The 24,711-nt window shown below is 38.6% G+C and overlaps 1 protein-coding gene across 5 annotated transcripts; it reads right to left on the bottom strand.

The window, feature by feature from the left end:
* Positions 1-1,043: 1,043 nt before the first annotated feature.
* On the bottom strand, positions 1,044-24,541 carry NFYA (nuclear transcription factor Y, alpha). 5 transcript variants are annotated; one of them, XM_012640900.1, is made up of 10 exons: positions 24,425-24,540; positions 18,140-18,287; positions 16,534-16,620; positions 13,509-13,655; positions 9,227-9,358; positions 8,928-9,033; positions 7,493-7,641; positions 6,151-6,324; positions 5,217-5,318; positions 1,044-1,634 (listed from the first exon to the last, which is right to left on the bottom strand). In XM_012640900.1, exons 2-10 carry the CDS (start codon positions 18,212-18,214, stop codon positions 1,581-1,583), a joined length of 1,026 nt encoding a protein of 341 aa, XP_012496354.1. In that variant the 5' UTR covers positions 18,215-18,287; positions 24,425-24,540; the 3' UTR covers positions 1,044-1,580. The 5 variants fall into 5 exon arrangements, with proteins under 5 accessions (XP_012496354.1, XP_012496353.1, XP_012496355.1 ...); XM_012640899.1 differs by having other exon boundaries at positions 7,493-7,659; XM_012640901.1 differs by lacking the exon at positions 16,534-16,620 and having other exon boundaries at positions 7,493-7,659; positions 24,425-24,541.
* Between the last annotated feature and the right edge of the window lie 170 nt (positions 24,542-24,711).

The following is a 24,711-nucleotide window of genomic DNA, read 5'->3' on the forward strand; positions in this document are numbered from 1 at the left end:
AGAAGAAAGGGCCAATCTTTATCCTTGGTATTTAAATCAACCCCGAATGTTCTTCAGAAGAATTACTGACTAGGTTTTCCTTCTTTGTTTCCAGAGAAGGCAGCCAACTCTTCTAAAATATCATCTTAGTTCTTCCAGGGTTCAACATCTAGAAAAGAAATACATTTCTGAGGCACAACCCATTCTGGGAACTACTGCCCAGTTCCTGACCCTGCAGGCATCTCTATTTCCAGTTCTGCAGCTTACTTCCACAGGATGGATGCAATGTGAAAACCTTTCTGGGCAAGGCCTATGGAGAAAGGGAAAACAAATGAAAACTGGCACCAAAGAATCAGCTGCCATGGGAAGAATGAGAATGTTCACTCTCTGGGGCCAGCACAATGTGTGTGGTAAGAGTGAAGCCAATATCCGCCTCAAGCTGTAGCAGGTAATCTGGACTATGTCCAGGACAGCGTGATTAAGCAGTGCTTTCCAGAAATTGTCAAGGACCAAATCTCAGACATCTCCCTTTCAGTGCTTGTTAAAAGTTTTAGTGTAAATGTGAATTAGTCTCTTTATCTTAATAAGCTATCCCAGGTATCCATCCACTGGAGAATCATGCTCTATGACAACATATGGGTATATGCACTACTCTTTCTCTCCTCCTAGGCTGACAATTCCCCAAATGCTGTCACGAAGCCTATGATTGAAAATCACTAGTTTGGCTCTCTGTTTAGGAGTTACTACAAATGTCCTCAGCTCTTCAGCACAGAAGTTGTTGAACAGTTTTGTTCTCTTAGTAAAGGCAGTTTCAAAGTCCAATACCCTTCTAAATTCTTAGAAGTAGCCACAGCAAGAACCACGGTCCAGGTGACCTGTCAACAGAGGGACAAGCAGAGCACAACTTTTCAAAGCTAAAAAAAAAAAAAAAAGAGATCCAGCAATGTATATTTTTAGTGCTCCAGTCTTTTATCATTCTATCCCCAGTTAGCTTTTTCTTGGTTGGAGTCCAAAGATACCAACCTACCATCTGGGCAGACAGAAATTCTTATTATTACCACAGATTGGATGAATGTATCTCAGAGAATTTATTGGATGGAACTTCCCCGCCTGGAAGCCATCTCTGAATATAAAGTGTCCATTTAGTCAGCCAGGGATCCCTGACCAGAGGGATGGATGCTGTCTAAATTCCATGGGAAGGAGTAGGCTGAGAGGCTTCTCTGATTGTAGTTCGGTTGAGAAGGTTGTTCTTCCTTGCTGAGGTGGCTGGCTGGCTTTACCAGTCAATATAAGTGCTTGTGTCCTGCTCGGCCGGCACGTGTCTCCTTGCATCATCCTAATCCACGAAATATCAATGTCATCAACAGTCTGAAATAGGTCCTGACTGAAAGAGTAAGACAAAGGCTTGCAACTTCAATTTGCCAGACATCACTGCAATTATAATACTGAGCCACTTATTAAAAACTAAGTGGTTTCTGTCCTGTAGAAAAGGGCAGAGTGTGATCGTCAGTGTCCCATTGGAAGAGCTGATCAATTTCCTGGAACAGTGGGAAACAGTGGCAAGGAACAGATCTTGATCAGTTCCATCACATGGCCTGGGGTTAGGACACTCGGATGATCTGTGTCATAGCTTCTTCATCAGCTTGGTTTGGATCCTAGAGACAAAGATGGCAAAATAATGATTAAAGTCTTTTGCAAAAGCAAGAGGGAACTCCTGGCTCTCAATACTTCTCCTCAACAGAAGAAACACAACTTTGCCAAGTAAATCAAAGGCCTGTAATGCATCTAAATCTGCACACATGGCTAAAAAGTACAGCCTCTTTAGGCAAGAAGAGACAATAAACTTTATTCTTAAGGAGATAAACGTTTGGCACTCTATGGCCAAACACTCGAGAGTTGCTAGTCTATCTCTTTCCTAAGCATCTTGTGTTGTACTCTACCCTTAAGGGGTTAAGGGTATTCAGGTGGCTAAGAAAAAGATCCAGAGAAACCATGTCATGCTGTATTTTTGTAATTATTTTCTGATCATCACATTTGAATACTGAGTACTTGGCAGGGTTGGAAAGAACATTAGAATCTACACACTTTAATGCACTCATTTTGTAGACAAATCTGAAGCCTAGATGGGTGATCTGCCTGGACTAGAGTTAGAAAGTTATTCAGGAGTCCAGCAAGAGCTAACTGCCAAATCGCTTGACTTCTTTCCACTAAACTCCGTGTGCTGCTTCTCACTTAAGACCTGCAGTATTAATACCAGTATCAGCCCTTGGAGGCTTTTCCAACACTCCACAAGAACCACCTTTAGTTTCCCCATACCAAGGCCCTGAGACCTCAGTAGGCAAGATCGGAGAAGCTGAAAAATCCTAGAGATGGAAGGACTGGAGCTAGGTCTTGAGTAATGAGCAAGAACAATAATTAGCATCTACTACACACTCACCATGCACTAGGTACAGCACTAAGTAGGTGCTCAATGTGAATTATTGCATGAAATCCCTGCAACATTTCCGTTAAATATCCAACAGTATTCCATTTTACAGATAAAGATAAAAGTACTCCTCTTTCAGCCTTTATCTATAAAATATTTACCTATAAAATAAAGGCTAAAAGATACCCAGTAAATTGACCAATGTCATATTGTTAGCAAACATAATTAGCAGAGTTCCTAGGACTACACACTCCTAGAGCTGGCAGACCACACTCACACTGCATGACAGAATAGCAGTGACAGCAATGAGAAAGGAGAGGCTCTCACACTATCAGTGAGGACTAATAGCATTGGAAGAGTTGTTAGTGCTTGTTGGGGCTCAGAAACTGATACCCCAAAATATGGTACTTTGACATGCTGAAGCGAAGAAAAAGCTGTAAGGTCTCTCTGACACCCAACCTCCCCCAATCTCTCAATCTTCTTTTTTTCCCAAAGCACAGGATGAATTTGTTCTCTGAAGTTCCTTATCTGCCTATCATCTGGACCTGCCAAAGAAGAAAACAATTACTTCTGGTCCTTTCCCTGAGTTTTCATTAAATGAACTTATATCACAGGAACAAAGACTGAAGTTTGTCAACAAACTTGGGACAGACTTTTGTTACAAACAATAGTCTGCTCTGTGGGCCTAATAGACTTTTGTTTCAGGCCACTGTATGTTAATCACAATAAATTTCCATAAAAATCATTTACTACCTCCCTAAAATCATCCAGATTTCCCCATCTCCCTTTCCCCTAAGAAGGGTATATAATCATCTGTACCTCATTGGGTTACTGGTTGATCATTCTCCTATAATGCACCTGTGCTATACACTTTAACATAAACTCATGCTTTTTCACCAATTAATCTGCCTTTTGTGAATTGGTTTTTCAGCAAAGCTTCAGAAGGAGAAGGGGAAGTTTTTTCCCTTGACCCCTACATGGTCTAGTGTGAGGACACTGAGGAAACCTGGTTAGATTTGTTTAGAGGGGTAATGAGGCAAAGGTGCTTAGAAGTTATAAAGAAATCGTCTGAGATTGTATGCAGTTAAGAAATATGGAACTAGCATGCATCATTGAGCAGGGGACTGACAGGATTAAAAAAAACACACTATCTAATAAAGACTGATCTGGCAGTACTGCATAAAGTCAATTAGTGGAGATTAATTGCGAAGATACTGCAATAGTGCAAGTGGAATGTGATGTTCATGCAGAATGAAGTTATCAATATATGGGAGGAATCTATTAATTCCACAAACATTTACTGAAAGCTTGTTCAGAACTGGACACTAAATCCAATAAACACAACTAAGTTAGTACTTAAACACAACTAACTTACTTAAATAGTACTAAGTCCAGTAAATACAACAGAGAACAAAACAATCCTCTAGCCCCAACACAGCTTATAGTCTAGTGAAGAAAACAATTTTGAACAATTAAACACAACCATTCACTATTACACTCTAAAGAAAAGGAAGATGCTGTAAGAAAATAGGAAGATAGAAGAGACATACTTTATTTATATAGAGTGGGGTAGGCACCGCCTCTTAGGTTTACACCAAGACCTAAAAGATAAGAGAGAGAGCGCCATGCAAAGAGATGGAATGAAGGCATTACAGACTAGAAATTGTTAAGGACAAAGGCCCATGGCTGGAAACAGAGCATTGGACAGACAGCAAGAAGCAGGAGGAAATGAATCTAGAAGTAGACAGGAGCTGGAGCATGCAAGCCTTGAGGGCCATGGCAAGAACTTTGGATTTCAGTCCAAGTGCAAATGGGAGAGGGTGGGGGCTGAAGGAGCTTGAGGAGAACAGTGACGTGACAGGATGCACAGTTTAAAAAGATCACACTAAGATGTGTAGAATGGACTAGAGGGGGGACAAGAGTGGAAGAGGGGAGACCAATTAGGCAACTGGTTTCTTAATCTAAGCCAAAGAAGAGAGGCTTAAGCCAGGCCGTCAGCTGGGAGGGAAAAAATAAACTAACAAATTATATTTTAGAGATAAAAACCAAGAGGACTTGTTCAAGAATCGGACAGTTCTAGCTTTAGGAACTGGGTGGATAGACATGTCACTTGTTGAGATATGTGCTTATGTATAATAAATAAATAAATCAAGAGTTCTGTTTTGGATTTACTGACTTAGAAATGCTTGTAAGACGATTAGTGGAATTAGATGGATGAACCAGTATAGAGTAAATTCTGGAGTTATACTAACTGGGTTTGAATTTCAGTTGCATTATTTTACTAAGTACTTTACCTTGGGCAAATTACTTAATCTCTCTAAACCTCAGATTCAATTGTAAAATGGAGATGATAATTTTTTTTTCCCCATGAGAACCAAGTAAATTCAGAGATGATAATTCTTATCTCATGGGGCTTGAAGGTGCTGTGAAGATTCAATAAAAAAAAAAAAATGTTTGAAAAATTTCTTAATGCCTCTCACATAAGTTTCAGCTGCTGCTGTTACTTTTACACTAAGAAATAGTAAAACTTGTTCCTTGAAAATTAAGAAAAGAGAGATTTTTAAGAAGGAATTAATAGTAATAATTTTCAAAGGTGAAGAAGGAAGAAAGGCCACTGAATTAAGAACCTTTAGTGCTTTTAAGACCAAAGGGAATCTAAAGAGATAAAATACTACATCCAGTTTAGAGAATGTGATTAGTCCCCGAGTGTGAAAATAGCAAGAGGACACTGCTGAAGGCTTTAACCTTAAAAAAAAAAAAAAAAAAAAAGTAATATAATAATAAAGAGAATAAAAGGTATAAATCTTCTTACCTGCATATGAGGACTATCTTTTTCCTTTGGAGAGAAAAATCGCCCACCTTCACCACGCTTCCGTGCCATGGCATGACGGTGCCGAGACTCATGCAGGTATTTCTACAACAACAGAAATAAAACCATTTAAATACTAGCCAGAACCAGAATAGTTATTTAATGCAAAATTTCATCCTGAAAAGGCTAAGACAGCTGTGATCAAAGCCACAAGGGACAATTATGACTTTGAATGATGAAGAAAGCTTTGGAGAAAACAGTTAAGTGAATCAGATAGCAGCTAACCATATATGTATCTATCACAAGAATGTGAATGCTAAATCAATTTTTAAGAAAGTATTGCAGAGATCACTACCTACACCTCCCAATATATACTCTTCTCTTTTGCTTTAATAAGAGGCCAAATTTTAGTTGGGCAAATGGCTGCTCAGTAAAAAGACTATTATTTCACAGCTTTATTTGCAGGTTAAGTGTGACCAGGTGAATAAATTTTGGCTAACAAGATGTACAGAACTTCTTGGAAGTTTCCTTGAAATAGAAACTTTCTTGTTCTCTTTGCTCCTAGGCCGGAGCCCAAGCAGTCATCTTGGACTATGAAGAGTAGACTAAGAGTATTAGCAGTAAGACAGGAGAATGAGTCTTGAGCTGTGGAAATTAGCTACTGGTCCAGGACAATTTTATCCCTGGACTTCTTTTATGTAAGAAAAAGAATAAAATCTTGTTTAAGCCATTGAGGTTTTTTCGATTGTTGTTATAGTTGAAGCTGCATATAGTAATAACAAATGCTAACTCCTACAAAAACAGCTATCTAACTTCTATCTACCTAACTTCAATTGTTCGGAAGGTACTCAAGAGAACAAACCATACGAAAGATAATTTCAAAAGTAGAACTCTGCTGTTCTCTTTCTATATCCTTCCCCATGTTATTTTTACATACCCTTCTTTCCTTTGGAATTTTCCCTTCTGCCTCTAGTTTTGCCCGGGCTTGCCTCCTCTTAAGAATACGGTGGTACTGTTTGGCATTCACATAGAGAGGCTCTTCTTCGAGCATCTCTGCTCCAGGTAGAGGGATTCTTTGGATAGCAGGCACAGAGCCAGCCCCAGGTACCATCTGTGTGAACATGAAACCAGAGCTTATTGGTGGCAGAAGTATGGACACAGGAAACAGTTTCTTGGTCCCTGTTCATCTATTTTCTTCTGAATGCCACAAAAAGTAACTTTTATAGGGTACTTGGTTAAGTACAGATTCCTGGAGGACATTTATTCTAAAGGTCTGCATTTTAAACAAACACCCCAGATGATCGTGTCATAGGGGGCTCAGGAGCACACCCAAAGGACATAACCATGCCCAAATTCATGTCCACAGGTGGATCTATTTCCTAGGTATGTCTGCTGTTATCTAATGTTCAGGAACAGTAGTCATAAGATAATAAAACAGCAAAAAGGCAGGTACAGATTGACCAAGTGCTACTAAATGCCTATAGTCACAGAAATAATTTAATGACATAGTTAATTTACAATATAATTCAATCCTAATTTTTCTAAACAAGCAAATAAAAAACAAATAAAACGTTTTACCATATGTATGAGGAAACAAGTAACAGGGTCCTGTATCCCACGCCCTGTCCTACTACAAACACTATGAATGGTTGTATTGATACTCCTGGTAGTTTCCTCCACCTCTGTGCAGACTACTACTACTTATTCTTAATTTATCCACTTTAAGTCCTGTGCACTAACATCTGTTTTGACAGGGGAGGATTTAGCTTTCACTCATACCACCCAACTCTCTTTCCCTATCCTCCCAATATATTTATATCACATTTTTGGTTTCTCTATTAATTAAAATCTTTGTAATTTTTAGTTTATTTCTTGTTTCATCCACCATAGGCAATACATGTTCTATTACCCAAAGATTAGTACCCTATCCTTCCCTTCATTATTTGAATAGACTTGCATAAAACCAGATATTTACACCTGTTTAACCACTGCTATATCTCCAGTGCTAGAATAGTCCCTGGCACTTAGTAGGTGCTCAGAATTAATTACGGTTTGTCATAATGTTATTGTAAAAGTAGATCACTGTAAGTGCCTTAAGGATCAATCTCAATCCCAAGAGATCAACATTATAAACACATTTTAAGAGACATCAAGTTGCAAGTTTGAGAAAATTTCAAAGACAAAGATACATACATATGTGTGTGTGTGTGTGTATATATATATATATGCATAAAACTGTATTACACGAGAACAGCAAGCTGAAGAACCAATTTTCTTACCATGACCATTCCTCCTGAATTGACCACATTTCCTGCCACGGGTAGTGTCACAGTGACGGTCCCTTGCCCACTGCTGGTTGTGTTGGTATTGGCTCCTGTCTGAACAATCTGTGCTCCTGCCAAACTGGCTGCTGGGATGGTGATCATGCCTGAAACAGGGACTGTAACTTTAAGAAAACAAAACATAAAACAAACAAAAAACAGGCACACAGAACAGAAAGAAGGGAACATAGTTAGTCCCTCTTCTATCTGGCACACACTCACTCACCTTGGAAAAACATACTAAAAAACACAAGGGGAGAAAAAGTACTCTTCCGCTCTAGTTTGCTATACAGAATCCAAGTAATTGCAATTACTGAAATTCTATTAACTGTCAAGGACCTGGCTCTCAGTAAATCTATCCTTGAAATGGATACTTCCTTGGGAATTCCAGCAACAAGTTTTCAAAAACTGAGAAAGTTTGGAGGCCTGCCCTTCCATGGGTCAATCTGACTACAACTATACCCACTGCTCTTGTACGTATGAACAATCGGTTTCAGGATAGAAATTTTATAAACTTATAATTTATTTACCCCAAACAGACCAAGAGCCAGTTGCAGGATTAAACTTTACAATCGAATCAAGCATTCTAAGTCCCCAAACCATCAAAATCTGTTCACCACTCTGTTGGAGCTCTTGCTGGGGCTCAATCCATTTTAGGCCCTCTCCTGAGTCGTACGAGAGCACATGGTTACTATACTCTCTGGACCTTGTATAACACAAAATTTTAATCACAAGTCAAACCTTCAGTCATGAAATCTAAGTGAAATGTCCTTTCTTGATTTAACTATCCCATTATCTAACACATGCTTCCGAAAGCCTTCAAGTCCAGTTTGAGCACTCCTCCTCCCTTATTTGTGTGTCATCTATCCCTGTAACATACCTCTATAAGGGCCCTGCATAGTATTTATTTGTTCACATGTCTTTCTTACAAAACTAGAGGCTCTTTGAGAACTCTTCTTTCTTAGTAAAGTGCTGTATATAAAGTAGGCCTATAAGAAGTCTTTTTGGAATAAATTAATAATGGAGCGATCCTGAAAAAAATAACAACAAGCAACAGCACTCTAAAGTGATTTCTGATCAGTTTCTACTTTTACCAATAAAAAAACTCCCTATTTCCAATCTTCTATTTAGAGACATTTCTTCCCTAAAAGCATTAAAAATTTACACAATCCCTGGGACCAGTCTTAACGGCCACTGTAGGAACCCCTACAAATGGAACCAGTATTGGTCACATATGGTGACAAGAAACCAACGATCAATGGAGAGCTCAAAGAAAATTTTTTTGTTCAAAAAATATGTCACGTAGAGTTCACCACTAAAATTCTGAAGCAGTTGCCCAAAGGACAAAAATGATGTCCCAGGAAGTCCCAGGGAAACCTATGGGGATACTTACCTTGCTGGAGAATGGTGCCATCTGCATTAACTGGCTGATAAACAATAGTCTGCCCTTCAGCAGTCTGTGCCACTTGCTGACCCTGGACAGCAATCTGCTGCTGTGTCTGTAGGAAATAATGACATAATTCAATAGATTCCAAAGACACACACAAAGAAAAGAACCATGTGGTCCTTTAAAAACATTTTTTTTTTGGATGGTTTTCTTCCCCACTTCTACTACACATGAAACATCTGACTCAGTTATCTGACTCTTCCAAAACAGAGTTGTGTTCCTATGTTGACAGCTAGCGCAATTACCTGAGTCTGGCCAGCGGTGACGGCTGTCTGGGGCTGCTGGATGATGATCTGCTGGGTTTGGCCCTGCTGGCCCTGCACCTGCACAGCCTGTCCACCCTGGATCTGGATCTGTCCAGGTGGGACCAACTGTATCTGCAGTAGAAAACACAAAGAAAGGATAGCACCTTATTGACACTGGTCTCTTTTGGTCCCTGAGTGTTAGTTATCCAAATTTCTCTAGAAAGCAGGAAATGTTAAGAGGAAAAAAGACAGGAGTCCTGTTCTGCCCTCAGTTATGAACTAGAAATAACTTATTTTCCATTTATGAAAAAAACCCAGGGAATTCTGAACACTGGATACCTGATGATATTAAGAAATCAGTGTCACTTTTTTGAAAGATGGTGGTGGGTATGGTTACATATCTTATTTTAAAGGCATGCTCATTTGAAAATACACTTTGAAGTACTTTTTACAGACAAAGAATATTATGTATGTAAATATTATGTATCCTAATATAGTATATTCAAAATGTATTCTACCCTAGTCAAATGTTGATCTGACCACAGCCCAGGTCAAGGCCTTGATGAGGGCCTCCAGAGAGACACTGAGAGGACCCAGTTAAGCTGTGCTAGGATTCCTGACTTACAGAAATTATAAAATAAATGTGTGTTGTTTTAAGCTACTAACTTCTAGGATAATTTGTTATACAGTAATAGATAACTAAGGCAATGGAACACATTATATTCCTCCTATTCTTATTTCCAATACCCTCACCAATAGTCGATACTGTCATCAGCATTTGCCAACTTTTTGTTAATTTGTATTTCCTATTTTGTTCCTAGGTTTGTATAGCTAAACCTCAGATAGCAATTATGGAAAGCAGGGATCTTATGCTATCCAAATCTATTTTCTTTCTTGTTTGAATGGCTATAGCCACTTTATTAGGAGTATAATCAGAAACCTGACAAGATTGAAAAATATTTCTCTGAAATTTTATAACTTAAACTGTAACATAACACTTTAAATGTTGCGTGTATAGCATCCTGTTTCCATATAATGACTACTGGACACATTTTTTTCCAAGATCAAAAGAGAAAGCACTTAGGCCCCACAGCTCAATATTTCTAGCATTTTATATTCAAGAATACCCCCAAACCCAAAACGGTGAGAGTACTAAGTTTCCCCCTTAGTTCCCTCATTTCCCTTCCCATTAGTTCTTTAACCATTCATTCATTCATTCCATCAACAAACATTTTTGATTGGAGTGTTGCTTCAACAGAGCTGGCAGTACGGAAGAAGGGTACGTTCTCCAAACTTTAAGTGCATAATTGTAACTTAGAAAGTGTTGGCAAATGAATAAATAAGTAAACAAACTTATCTGGTTATCTAAATCTGTATCATTCTTGAGTTCCAGATAGCAAGGTATACGTATTTATATTGGCTATTAGAATTTCCTCTCCTATATGTGCATATTCTTTGTCCATTTTTCTACTGAATTGTTGTTTTTGTATGAATACATAAAAATTCTTTATATATTCTGAATACAAACCCAGTTATATGTATTAAAAATACCTTTTCCAAGTCTGGACTTTGTTTATCTTTACTTATAATGTATTTTAATGTAGACAAGTTTTAAAGCAAATCAATTTTTTTTTTGTCTTTAAGAAATCCTTCTCTACCTTGATAGCATAAAGAAAATTCTCCTGTATTTTCTTTTAAACTTTCCAAATGTTTTTTTATATTTAGATCTTTAATTCATCCAGCAAGTATTTTTAATATAGTATGAGGTAGAAATCAATTTTCTTTTTCTGTATCATTCTTGAGCCATTTCTTCACTAATATGCTCTTGTTACATACCAAGTTCCAATATTCTTACATCTATTTTTTGGTTCTCTACTCTGGTTCAACTGTCTTTATCAGGCCAAGGATCTTAACCTAAAATTGTATGTGAAATTTTGCAAGTATCTGGACATCTGCTCTTTTTCTTAGAGAGCACAGGCTTCACTGAAATTCTAAAATGGAGAATATAATCCAAAAAAGGTTAAGAAGTACTCTTCTTTAAAAAATGGCCATTCAGAGAACACTAATGAGAAACAATCTCTTATACAAAAGGAATTAAAGCCTTAAGCATTGTAAGGGAGGCTATGGAATCTCGCCTAAAGCTTTAATTACATAATAGAAAATAATTTTTCCAGCATGATTATTTACAGCCCTACTTGGACCACGGAAATAAAACTACCCTTTCAAAGTCTCTTACAGCAAAACAATACAAAACAAAGCCCCATAAAACCATAGAATTTAGAGCTAGAAGGAACCCTAGATATCATCCAACATAAACTGTATTTTTGGATGAGAAAACCAACAATTAAATGAGTTGGCCAAGACCAGAGAACTTGTTTAGAGGTAGACCTGGTAATGAAAGTCAGGTCACTACACGCATAGTACACTGTTGCTAGCAATGAATCACTGTGTCTGTATTCAACAGTGAAGAAGGTGCAGCAAGTGGGGCGGGAGTGGAGAGGAAGGACATAAATGATATAGCATCGGAAACAGAAAAGCACACACTGAAAATACATTTAAAGCCTCATACATTTATGCATGAGAAATATGCAAACTGTTTTTAATCCCAACTACAATTCTATCTTGGCAAAAATAAGCCAATAGGCTTAAAAATGCTCTTACCCTTTGCCCAAGCAACGCTCCAAAGAAATTACTTTAAGAATTCAACTGAAAAATATTAATAAAACTATCATGCCAAAATACAGTTACAGTAACTTTACTAACAAAAGCAAAAAACAAAACGAAACCTTTAAGTATACTTTGTAAATTGAAAATTATGATTCCATCAAATTGATTGAACATTATGAAAGAATTAAAAATGACAACTAGGAAAACCATGTAGAAATTAGCTAAATCAAAAAGAAAAAAAAGCCTACATGCATAAAAAATTATGTCCCAAAATTTTGCATGAAAACACAAGGGAATTTGCAAAGATTACAAGTTTGATTTATAAGCAGTGTGATCATGGTTGATTTTTTTCCAACTTATATCACCCCTTTCCATGCTCATAAACATATATATTCTGGGGGTTTGGTTATTAATTACAAAAGTAAGATCACACATTATATATTTCTCTGCAAATTATTTTTCACTAAAAATGTTGCACTATTAACCACCCAAGTCAACAGTTCATCCCTTTTAATAATGACATGATACTCCATATATGAATATTATGATTTATCTATTTCTTTATCCTTATTAATGGATATTCAGACTACAAAATTTTTTTTTGCTAGTTTAATGCTGTGATGAATGTCTTTGTAATGTCTCCCTACATATTGATGCTTTCTTTCTATAGCATAAATTCTCAGAAGTGGGACTGCTAGCTCAAAACGTTTATGTATTTAAGTGATAGTGAGATGCCTTTCCAAAATAATTTTATAATTTGAAATTACCAAAAATAATGAGTGTTTCCTTTTCTCTACATTCATTCTTGCAGTGGATATAATCCCTTTTTAATTTCTGCCAACTTGATGATAAACATCCCTCTAATTTTAAAATCTGATGCTACAGAGTTGTATGTAACATTCCCACATATTTCTTTTAATCTTTATCTTTCTCTTATTTTTCAATCAGTCTTTCAAATGGATTTATTTGTATTATTGGTCTGTTTAAAGAACCTGGCTTTCTACATTTTTGTTAGGTTTCTATTTAATTTTGACCTACTTTTTGCTCATTTTGTTTTCTCCCTAACTTCTTAAGAGAAATATCATTGCTTTTCATTTCTTTTAAAGTAAAGTATTTAAGGCTATACATTTTGTTCTAAGTATAGCTTTAGGTGTGTGTAATAAGTTTAGACTGAAAAATTTTTCTTTTTTAGTACTTGCTAGACAACACAAATGACAAGTTACATGAAAATAAATGAAAAGAATAACATTTCTGACCAAAAACAACAATTTCCAAAGCCGACTGTTAAGTTCCTTCCCCCATCCCCCAGGAGTGCGAACATAAGTCACACCAATGAAATACTTCATAAAGTAGATTCTAACATCTCTTTATAAACTTCTTTAGAGCAAGTCAAGATCATGCTTAACACCTTAATCCTTACTGGAGATGTCCAATTTCTGCATAATTCTAGTTTATATCACTGGTACTACTAATATACAGGTGGAAAACCAACTAAATGCAAAATGGGGGTTTCCAGAAGCAATTAAATGCAGTATCAACTATCAGTTTGTAACAATCTAAGTCTTTAAAACCTCTACTTTGATATACTGTCAAAACATTTTTTAATATCACTCACCTGCTGCAAACCCTGTGTCCCAGACACAGGTACTTGCATGATGGTTTGACCTTGTCCACCAGGGACAGCCTGGACCATGATGGGTTGGCCAGTTGATGTGATTAACTGGCCTCCACTGACCTGCACCATTAATGGCTGCCCCTGGACCTAGAATGAAATAAAATAAAAACAATGACATAACATAAGACACCAAATGGTTTTTACCAAAAGATAATCACTGGAACTATTCTGCTGCCTTGCTAGAGAAGGAAAAGGTAGGAGAGACACTAAGAAAGTAAGTCTTGAGTCCTTAAGTTATCTTCAAATTATCTGTGATACCTGTCACTAAATGCCAAGTGCAATATTTTAAGGTCAGATACAATGGAGTACAACCAGAGTCTTTGGGAAGTTTCAATAGATAAAAGGCATTTAGCACCAAACACAGCCTAAAACCATGACAAACATTTAATCTAGATGCCAATGCTATTTGCCTTTTTAAACTAATATCCAGGAATGGTCTCTAGTTAGGGCTGGAGAGGAGGAGCAATGAGGGGGAGAGGTCATGGTGGTAATGGTGGCTGAGTGCAAATTCTAAATAACTTGGAGAAAGCAAACCAAACTGTATCCAGCAATGACTCCAGGAAACTGAGTAGCAAGGCTCTGGAAGCTTATACAGAAGACCCTTTTCTCCCCATAGTCTACCAAGCAAAAATGAAATGTATACCTTTTACCCTCTTTACTTCACTCTGTGAATTCTAGATATGTTTATTGTTTAAAGAGCTAACTACTAAAGACTTTCTGGAAGTATTTTCTGGTCAGTTTGCAATCTCTACTGCAGAGTTCCTCATGTTGGACCCTGAAATATCTGCAGTTATTTTAGCTTTATCAGAAGCAATGATAAATACTGAAATTACAAAGAGCAGGGTCAAGGGTACAAATACAATTCCCAACTTTCAAGGTCCTATAAGTAAACAGACTACTCTACAAGCCAGGTCACTGCCAGCGCTCTGTCACATCTTGAGTCTCAATACAAAAATACCCAGTAGAATGCTTTCTGGAAGCCAAAAAATGAGCCACTTTAGAAGTGAACTGGAATGATCAACATAACAGCTAAAAATTCAAAACTTTCATTTTCGGATTCTATCTTTGTTCAAGGAATTATTTGTCACAGAATAAAAGACTATATATATAATATATATAGAATGAATATATAAAATATTCATTCTTAATCATAGTGCAAGTATGTTCAAATAACAGCAATTAATTAAAAGATCAACCTGTCCTAGATGAGTAGGTTAGGTAGTAAGACCCTCCTACCACCATCACCACTACCACAACCGTATCGGAATTACCAGGAACTTTCCAATCCCAGGTTGTATTAAATTGCCCATTGAGAACTCCACTTTACTTTTAAGGAGTTTACAGCCTGACTCTCTCATGCTTTCTCCTTTCCTTACTTCCCCATTCCAAACCAAATTCCCTTTGCTATACCAATGTTCGCATATTCCTTATCAGGAAAGATTTCTCAGAATACTTATTACATGAATAACTGAAAGAACCAGTTAAACTTCTCCAAATATAATGAGATCCCTAGAGGAAAGGTTTCTATTTTTCTGTAAAGCGTTTCCATTTTTTTAATATAAAATCTCTATAAGCAGGGAACACAAGTTTTAAAACATAAATATTAATAATTTTCTGGCTATCCTTCGCCTTAATTTCTCCCCCCACTGACATATTATTGAGCACATGATAAACGATTTGAGACTCCAAAAAGCCCACTGTATTTACAACATAACAATGATTACAAGGACACATGCATCAGACAAGAAGCCATACAGTTAAGAGCATGTTACACTCCCATTCCACAAATGGTTAATGACAATCCAAAATACTGTTTTATCTATCAGTAAGATGAAGCAAGCATGAAAAACATGAACAAGCTGTTGGACTGTGAGATTCGAATACAGTTCAGGAGTACCTACAAGTTCAGCTTCTTTCAACCTAATTTATATTCAGAATTGGTTGGACATCATCACCAAACACTAGTGATGGCAGGGGTGGGGATGGGACTGAAAGGGTAAAGCAAAATAATTATTAATATTATACAATAAAGGGCAGTTAACTGCAGGATGCTTAGCAGCACTAGTATTAAATAATAGAATGAGATGCCAGTTCTATATTCTGGGTCCTACTTTAAATCATTTCTAATAAGGAAGAAAAAAGACAGGGCACCCAAACCGTGCCAATTTCTCAAAAATATTAATATAATCATTTTAGTAAAAGTAAACTAGACACAGAGTATACTAGTGGTCCCTACTCCTATTTTTTACAGGAACTGGCCAAATTATAGCCCTAATTTAGGATAAACTTGGCCATACATAATGTTAAAGAACTGCACTGGTTAACTAAGAATTCTTACAGTGGCTGTTAATACCTAAGACTTACAGAAAGCATATCCATCCCCGCCCAACCAAGAGGTAATCTCTGCAGATTTAGTAATAAGACAGGTCACTATTTCCCCAGGAAAGGTAGTGAAAAAACGTCAGTTAAGATTAGCAGGATTCAGTGCTTAGATAAAACTTGCCAAGTGTAACGATTATTTTGCAGTTGAGTTGCCCTTTTAATCAAAATAAAGCACAGACTAATCTAGTTCATGTGTGTCTCTATATATGTATGTACTTCCTTCACTATAATACAAATTCATTAAGTTTTATCATGTAACTGATTACAGAGTCGGAGCTCTGAATAAGTTCTAATGCCACGTATAAGAATTTCTTCCTGTCACTTAAACCATTTATTTTCTAGGCATTCCCAAAGAAACACACTAGCCAAATTCAATTTTCAGAAAATTGATACAAGCTCACTACATGACTTGGCATGAAACATTAGGAAACTGGCATCTTATAAGCCTCAAAGAAAAGTTAGCAGCATCGAAGACATGCAACTGACTTCGCCATTCCTACTTGAGATTCTAATACAAATAGCACCAGACATGAGGAGAGGAGAAGTTCATGCAGTGCTCACAGAGAATCAGAGAGGGCACCACTACCTGGAGGGTCTGGACTTGCTGGCCTGAGGCGGATGCCACCTGGGCCTCAGTCTGCAACTGGACAGCAGTGACACCACCCTGCTGCTGAGAACAGGAACAGGAAGAGCTTGAAATGTGCCAGGAAGGAAATGTATAGTTCATGACATGAGATCACCTTACCTCTTGAGGGAGAGGGAGGGAAGTCTTTCAAAAGTTCCACTCTACCCAGGACTTTCAAAATGTACAGACTCCCTATACTAAAGCTGTTGTGTTGAGGGTAGCAGGATCAAAGATATTAATTAGCCCTTGTCTCCACTTCCATGATGCAAAAACATCAAAATGGCTGTTACCACTAACACAAAAACCTGCAATGCAGTCCCTTCTCTTCAGAAATAGGAATTTGATCCTTCTGCTTATATAATTATTTTAATGTTCTTTTTATTTCCTCAAATGAGTTCACAACAACAAATTTATCAGGTTGTAACAGCCTCAAGTGACAATGAACAATTTTGGGGGCTTAAATGCAATCACCAAGAAAGGAAGAATAAACTAATTACTGTGAACCAAAATCATCTTCATTAGGTCACTGCTCTTATCTCCTAAAACTAAGATTATTTCTACCCTAACTGGACTGCCTTAGAAGCCATGTTTTCAGTGATCTAATCTTATTTTTATATCGCCTAATGGTAAGTTCGGACAGAAAAATCTACCCTCCAGGGTATGAATGGAGGACTCTTTGAGGAAGCCCCTTCTCTAAGAAGGCAGCTGAAGGAAGCTGCCAGAGCCATAGCAGCTGTGTGGAAGGGAAGGCCAGCAAGAAAGTTTAAATAATTAATCTCTTTTAATCAAGAGTGGTTCCTTCCTTTGATCATTAGATCAGAACAATTCACCATCAATATTACCTTTGCTGTCCCTACCATTCTTCTATATTAGCTAAGTTGTCTTTTGAAAATAAAATATTCCCAAGATATCAATCTTGGCCTAAGGTCAAACTGAAGCATAACAAATTTCTTTTCTTCTAGGTGTGGGGGAAAAAAATGAAGTTTTACTAAAATAAACCCAGGCATAAAGCATCAGAAAATGAAATCTGTATAGAGATTCAAGAAAGCAATCTATCGGTTAGGAATAAACCAGCAGCAAGAAATTCCTTTCTAATAAGTACTTATTCATAAGAGTGGCTGTCTAAACATTATCCTAATGTTAAACTATAGCTTTTGATTAATAGACAAAAACTGTAATGGACCAAATCAAAGAACAGTGGATTTCTTGGAAGCTGACTATCATGCTTTGCCTGTTGTGGCCAAACCCTTACTAAACTACAAGTTAGCTCAAACAAAAAGAGAGAACAATAAATTGAATCCAGAAAAAACAAACCAAAAAACCCTCCAAATTTCCATCTGAAAAACAGACTATGTTGTTTTGACTTTTAATGAGCTAAAAGGGGCAATTTATTATTAAACCAGGTCCTCATTAAGAGCAGATTCTAAGTGGTCATGGACTGGATATAGCACTTAACAAGCTATCACACCCAATATTTCACAAGATCTGGTACCTCTCAAATAATTCCCCACGGTAATATTCCAACCAATTGAGTAGTACTGTTAAAAGTAGTTTTACTTCATACCTGCTGCTGAATCTGTCCAGCCTGCACAACTATTTGCTCTGTGGAACTATTGCTGTTTGCTGTATATTGCTCCATGGTCCCTCCAAGTTAGAATCCTATCCACCGTGAGCTTCACTCTGGAGATACCAGAAGACTATGAGGTGCACACCTATTAGAAAGATTGGGAAAGAAACTAAAGTGAGATTGTTGATAAAGGCCTGGCCAGACAATTAACCTTGATAACTTATCACTGTACTTTGTTTGCAAGAAAACAGGGTAAGAGAATAGAAAATGCTTATATAGAGTATCACTGAATATAAGCAGGATTATGTGGTATAATTATAACAACAATACAATGCTATTTTCATATTCTTTAAAGTGCTTTTGGTCATTTCTTATTAGCAACCTTACCTTTCGATACTGTCAGAGCAACACTTGCACCTTAGAAATACTCATTAAGCTACGATATTGCTTTGTTATAAGGCCTACATAACACTTATTTTCAGGTCTGCATATATACTTTAAAGAATAAAGTTAAGTTGTAACACATAATTGTTGCCCACTAAACATGTTGCTCCAGTGCGCTACATATGGTAAGCACTTTAAAACTTCAGGGTTTATTATTTAGTAAGTAGTTTACCATAGACCTTACCTCAAATATTTTGTTTATCGAAATTTCAATTAAGTGGCCCGCAGTAACAAAGCTCTAGGAAAGGTTTAGGGGTTTGCATTTTAATCCAAAGCAAGAAATAAAAAGAAGTTATACTAATGATAACAATGATATTTATAGATTAGATATAAGGAAAACTTTTAAATGACGTACTAAGGCTATGATTTTCTCTAAAAACAACTAAAACATTCCTCAGTTTTGAATCTGGATGCCTACTAACACCCCGCCCTTTATTGTATAATTCTAACTTTTTATTATGGCAGTTTTCAAATATATACAAAAAGTAGAGGGAACAGTATACTGAACCTCCAAACACATCATCCAACTTCAACAACAAGGCCAATCTTATCTCACATATCCCCCATCCCTGGATTATTCTGAAGCAACTCCCAGACACCATATTACCCCTCAAATTCTATAAACACTGCAGTATCTATTTCTAAAGAATAAAGACTTGTTTATCTTTATCATTTTATCACAACGATACTGTGTCTCCACAATATCATTTTCAAACATTAAGAAATTAACCAGTCCTTACTATCATCAAATATCCAGTCAATGTTCAAATTTACCTTTTTCATACACTGTAAGAATTGAGGACCACCCTCTTTTAAAAATAAGGGCACAATTAGATAAACTGAAGTGACATTTGAGAACCTTGAATAAAGCATTCAAAAATTAAAATATATAATTTACCAAAGGATAATTCATCTTGGAAGTATGGGGAGAGGGCAGGTAGAAACAAAATGTAGGTAAACCTCTCCCTCCAGTTTTCCCATAGGCCCTCAAAAATTCCAAAATTGGAATGATAAAATGATGCGACCTAACTGAGCTACACATTACTGGGGCAAAGTAAGGTATCACTCTCCATAAATCCACACATAGTGGATGAATTGAATTACTTGTAAGGAGTCTCAATATGGTGTGAAGGAAGAAATAAAAAATATATTCAATTACATGTCCAAGTATTTAGGAAGAAATACACTGATATCTAAAATTTGCTTTGAAATGCATCAGAAAATAAGATGGACTGAAAGATGAACGGATGGAGAGATAGGTAGGTATCTGGCAAGGCAAGTATGATAAAATGTTAACAGTAGACTATAAGTGGTGAGTATACAGGTGTTTACTGTAAAATTCTTTTAACTTCACTGTATGTTTGAATATTTTTATACTAGATGCTAGGAAAATATAATCAAATTTAAAATAAAAATCTATCAAGCCCATTACTCATAACCAAGATGGATGTAACATAAGAGTATATGAATCATAAATAACAGGTTATGCCATCACAGCAAGATGGCCATACGGTTCTCTAAAGCACTGCCCTTGCTCTAACGGAATGTTCACCAGGCACATTTCTAGCTATAATTTGGATTTACACATAGATTGGCCAACAGGGAGCAAATACGATGCAAGACATCTTGATAGTTATTCCTCACTGCATACTCACCAACCAGTCTCTTCTGAATTGGTTTACTAAGTCTGCTCCTGAGAGATTCTGGGCACGGTTTTCAGCCAGACTAAGTAGCTCTGCTAGGGAAGTTAACAGGCTTTGTCTCTAACGCACAATACATTTATGTTTCTAAACTAATAAAATTAAGGTCATAAGAGAATATATATAATTTCAATTATATGAAATCTTGAAAATAGTAATGTAGAGACAAAACAGATCAGTGGTTTCTTGGGACTGGAGAATGGAGGGAGATGCAAAAGGGAGAGGTGACGGATAGAGCACTAGGAAATGTCTGGGGTGACGAAAATGTTTTACATCTTCATTGTGGTGGTGGTTGCAAAAGTGTATAAATGTGTCAAAAGTCATCAATATGTACACTTAAATGATTACATTTTGTGTCTAACCTATATCTCAACAAAAAGTCGACTAAAAAATAAGGAGCATGAAAGGAATGTCTTCTGTATTTCAACACTTCCTCACCCTCACCCTTCCCATATGGGATTCTTCCTCATGGAAGACATGGCAATGACTAATAGATATGACATTATACAGACTTTTTCCTTACTAGTTTATCCTGGTAATATAAATGAGCCAATTTAAGAACATTCAAATCTATTATACTTTGAAGAGTAAAAAAGGAAACAGCTTCAAATCTAGTAGCAATTCTCTCTCACATTAATGAGGGAGTGATTCAGCTGTAGCATAATATTGAGACTGTTAACGGTGAATTCTATAAGCAACCAGCTTCACTGAAGCCGTAAGTTGCTACCACTGTGAGCTTCAGTTAGCAGAACTGCAATATAATTTGACACACTGTCTGTCCTAAAGTGCTTCTCTGCCCAACATTACAATAAAATTAAGCCAGCCAGAGTTAGTCTGTCCAGATCTTGCTCGTAACATAAAGTTTTGAATTTTTTTTTCCTCAGAGAGAATCAGAAAAGAGAGTGTGGAGTATGTGCTTATTCTGGCTAACATAAAAATTCTCTTCCTATATCATCCCCACCCCACCATTTCAAGGCGCAGAAGCTGAAATTTAGCCAATCACTAGGAACCCATTCTATGTGAACCAAAATTTCCAGAAATCCAACTAGTATAAGCATAGGAAAAGCCCTCAAATTACCATATTTGACAATCACTACCAGGCAAAGACTGGAACAGTAGCTTTCTAACTTTTTGGACCACAACCCACAGTGAGAAACATTTTGCTAGTTCAACTCAGTGCACACATAACAAAACATATGTAACTAAAACAAAAGTTTCCTGAAATAATATTTATCCTTATACAGCATAAGATGCACTGATATTTTCTATTATAAAAAATTATCAGCAGCACTAGCCTACTCAATTTATTTTATAACTCAAGAAATGGGTCCTGATACATGTTTAATAAAACTAGACCAGATAACAAAGGGCTGTCCAGCTTCCCCATCATCCTACAGGTTTCTGGACTGGAGTTTCCTAATTTGTTCCTTCTCTCCACTAATGATGTGCCAGACACTATTCTAAAGGCTTTAAAAATCAAAAAGAAGGTCACAGTGGCTCACTCCAGTAATCCTAGCACTTTGGGAGGCTGAAGTGGGAGGCGAGGCATTTGAGATCGGCCTGAGCAACACAGTGAGACCCCATCTTTACAAAAAACCAAAACAAAAAAGAAATCTCTGATGAAGATCTTAACTTCAAAGAATCTTTAACTTTAGTAACATAGTGAAAACTTATACTAGAATCCTGAGATAGAAACAAAGTAATATGGGAGCTGGGAGAAAAGTGATTTCTTTGTGAGGGCAGAGATTTCTTCTAGCTGGGGATAAATCAAGGAAGTCTTTAGGAAAAGGTATCATCTGAACTGGCCTTAAGTGTGAGAAGGATTCAGCTACATGATGATGTGGGTGGGGGTAAAGTACTCCAAATCAAGAGAGCATAAAAACGGGAACAGTAAAATTTCAGCATATGAACAGACTAAAAGACCCCATGTCCAGAGAAAAGTGCGAGGGGCCACACTACTGTCTCTCAAAATGCCAGGCAAATAAGTTGTTCTGCAGATAGGTGAAGACTCTAGAGATGTTTAGAAAAAAAAAGTGACTACGTTATAAATGCCTTTTAGAAAGATGTCTAGCAAAAAGTATTTGGTGGTTTTGATGCAACAGATATACCCATTTTTAAATACCAACGTTAAAACATCTATTCCAAAGGCAAACATAACCTGCCCCATCTATCAATATGGATAATGTAGGAATTAAATGAATTTAGAAAATATTTAACGACAAAGAAAAACTCATTCTAAAAAGTGAGAACAAAACTGTCCCCAAAGTTTCAGTATTGGAAAAAGCACTGGACTAGAAGAGTCCCGAACCCTGCCAGTTGTATGACCTTAGTAAATGTGACAACCTACTCTGTGTGCCAGGGAATGCACTAAATACTTCACGTGAGTAAAAATAATTTTTAAAGTCCTATGACAAAAATCTTTCCTTCCCCAAAAGAAGTCAGCCAATGTTAGGGGGCAGAATCCACAAGTCAGAAACTTGTTTTTCTGAAAAACGTATAGTTCTAGATCCCTTCTGCCTGAACCTCCAGACAAAATAATTGCTTTTGAAAAACTCCTTAGCAAGATATACAAGTGTTTTTTTACTAACTGGGCTTTCCTGCCTAAATTGTCACTACCACTGCCCACTGTCCTATCCCATCTTTCCACCTCAAGCACACAGCACAATTTGATGCCCCTGCACATGCTTTTCTGTGAGCAATGCTCTTCCATCTTACCTGCCTGAAGAAATCCCATCATCTGTTAAAACCAATCAAAAGTGTGGTGGTGAGAAGCATTTCACTGAGGTTTGTTGCTAGCTCAGGCATCTATACCTCACAGCCCTGAACTTTGCTCCTTTACAGCTCTAACCATTGGTATTAATTAGCTGTTCACTTGCCCATCTCCACCAGAGAGGCAGTTATTTACCTCTACCCACTCCCTCCTCAGCACATGGACGATGCCTGACACATACTGCTGGATAATTGGTTGCCACCAGAGATTTACTCTCATCCTAAAGAAAACCCCACAACACTCTTAAATATCAGCTGAGAAAAAGTTAACACGGGATTAGAAAGTGTATCAGAAAACAACCAAAAGCCTAGTCTGACACATTCAAAGTGACATAGAAAAGTGAAAGCAAAAAAAAAAAAAAAAATTACTGTACTGCACTCCCAAGGGAGAATTCACAGAATGAGCAATGGATAAGACTATTAACAAGAACAGCAAGTTGCGCTGCCTCCAGGAAAAAGAATGCACAGGGCTATCAATCTTCTAAGAGTGAGGTTCTAGGCACCAAATGGACTGGCCTTACAGCCCGGGCAAGAAAGGGAGACCGTTTGGTTGGGCTCCGAGACGGAGGTGTGCGGTTCGACGACGGAGAGCGGGGCGGGGAGGAGAGGAAATGACGAGCCAAAGGGGGTGGTAACGGCGCCGGGCCGGAGACCCGGGCTAAGCGGGCCGGGAGGGGGGGCGCAGCGGGGCAGGGGAGTGGGCGAACTAATGGCCCCCTCCCCCGACCGGGAGGCTCTGGGGGCGGGCCTGCAACGCTCCGAGGCCACCGCCGCACTCACGACCCTGTGGCCGCAGCGCCCACCCGCCCCAGGCCTCCCTCTCGACCCAGAGGGGTTGCAGACAGATTCTTCTCACGGAGCGCTGTGGGGCACGGGCCCCGTGGGACGTGTTTCCCGTCTCGGGGGCCGAAGCGTAGAGAATGCAAGGGCAGGTTTAAGTGTGAGGCCGGAAAGACCAGGAGGAAACCGCCGAGGCCCGGGGCGCGCGTGTATACCAGAGTGTAGGAGCATTCGCGGCAGGCAAGCCCACCACCCCCGAGCCTGGGGCCTGAGAACCTGGGCCTGAAGGTCGGGAAAAGGGAGAGCACTCCCAACTGGCACTGGCACCATGCAAGGGTCGGGACCCTGAGGTGCCCGCTCCGGGGGGCGCCATCCCCGCACGGGGCGGCCCCTGCAGGCCTCGGCCGGGAGTGCCCGGAGGAGCTCGCTGGCTCCAGGCCGGGGCCGCCAGCCGCCCCACTCGGCTAGGCTCAGCTCGACTCCCCGGGCTCGACGGGCGCCTGGGCCTCTCCTGAGTGGTCAGCGAGACCCGCCAATCGGGGCGCTGGGGCCGGCTCTGGGCCGCTGGATATTGGCTCCTCACACTCACCGTGCCTCGCTCCCCCGGTTCGCTGCCCGCGCTGATTGGCTCCAGTACCGGACTCCGAAACCCAATCAGAGGCTCCAGCCACCGCTGCCGCCGCCACTGCCGCTGCCTCGCAAAATGGCGAACCTGAACAAAGGGGAATGGGGCCTCCCTCCAACCGCCTCCGCGCAGGCGCCTCCAAGATCACGCCCCCTAACTCCACCTCCGGGCTCGCTCCACCCCTCCGAAGGAGGACTGCGCAGGCGTCCCTTGAAGCCACGCCTGCCTCCCCGATTAGATTCCACTCCGGC

This window comes from Propithecus coquereli, unplaced genomic scaffold, assembly GCF_000956105.1.
Source record: "Propithecus coquereli isolate 6110/MARCELLA unplaced genomic scaffold, Pcoq_1.0 Scaffold158, whole genome shotgun sequence".
Taxonomy (NCBI): Eukaryota; Metazoa; Chordata; class Mammalia; order Primates; family Indriidae; genus Propithecus; species Propithecus coquereli.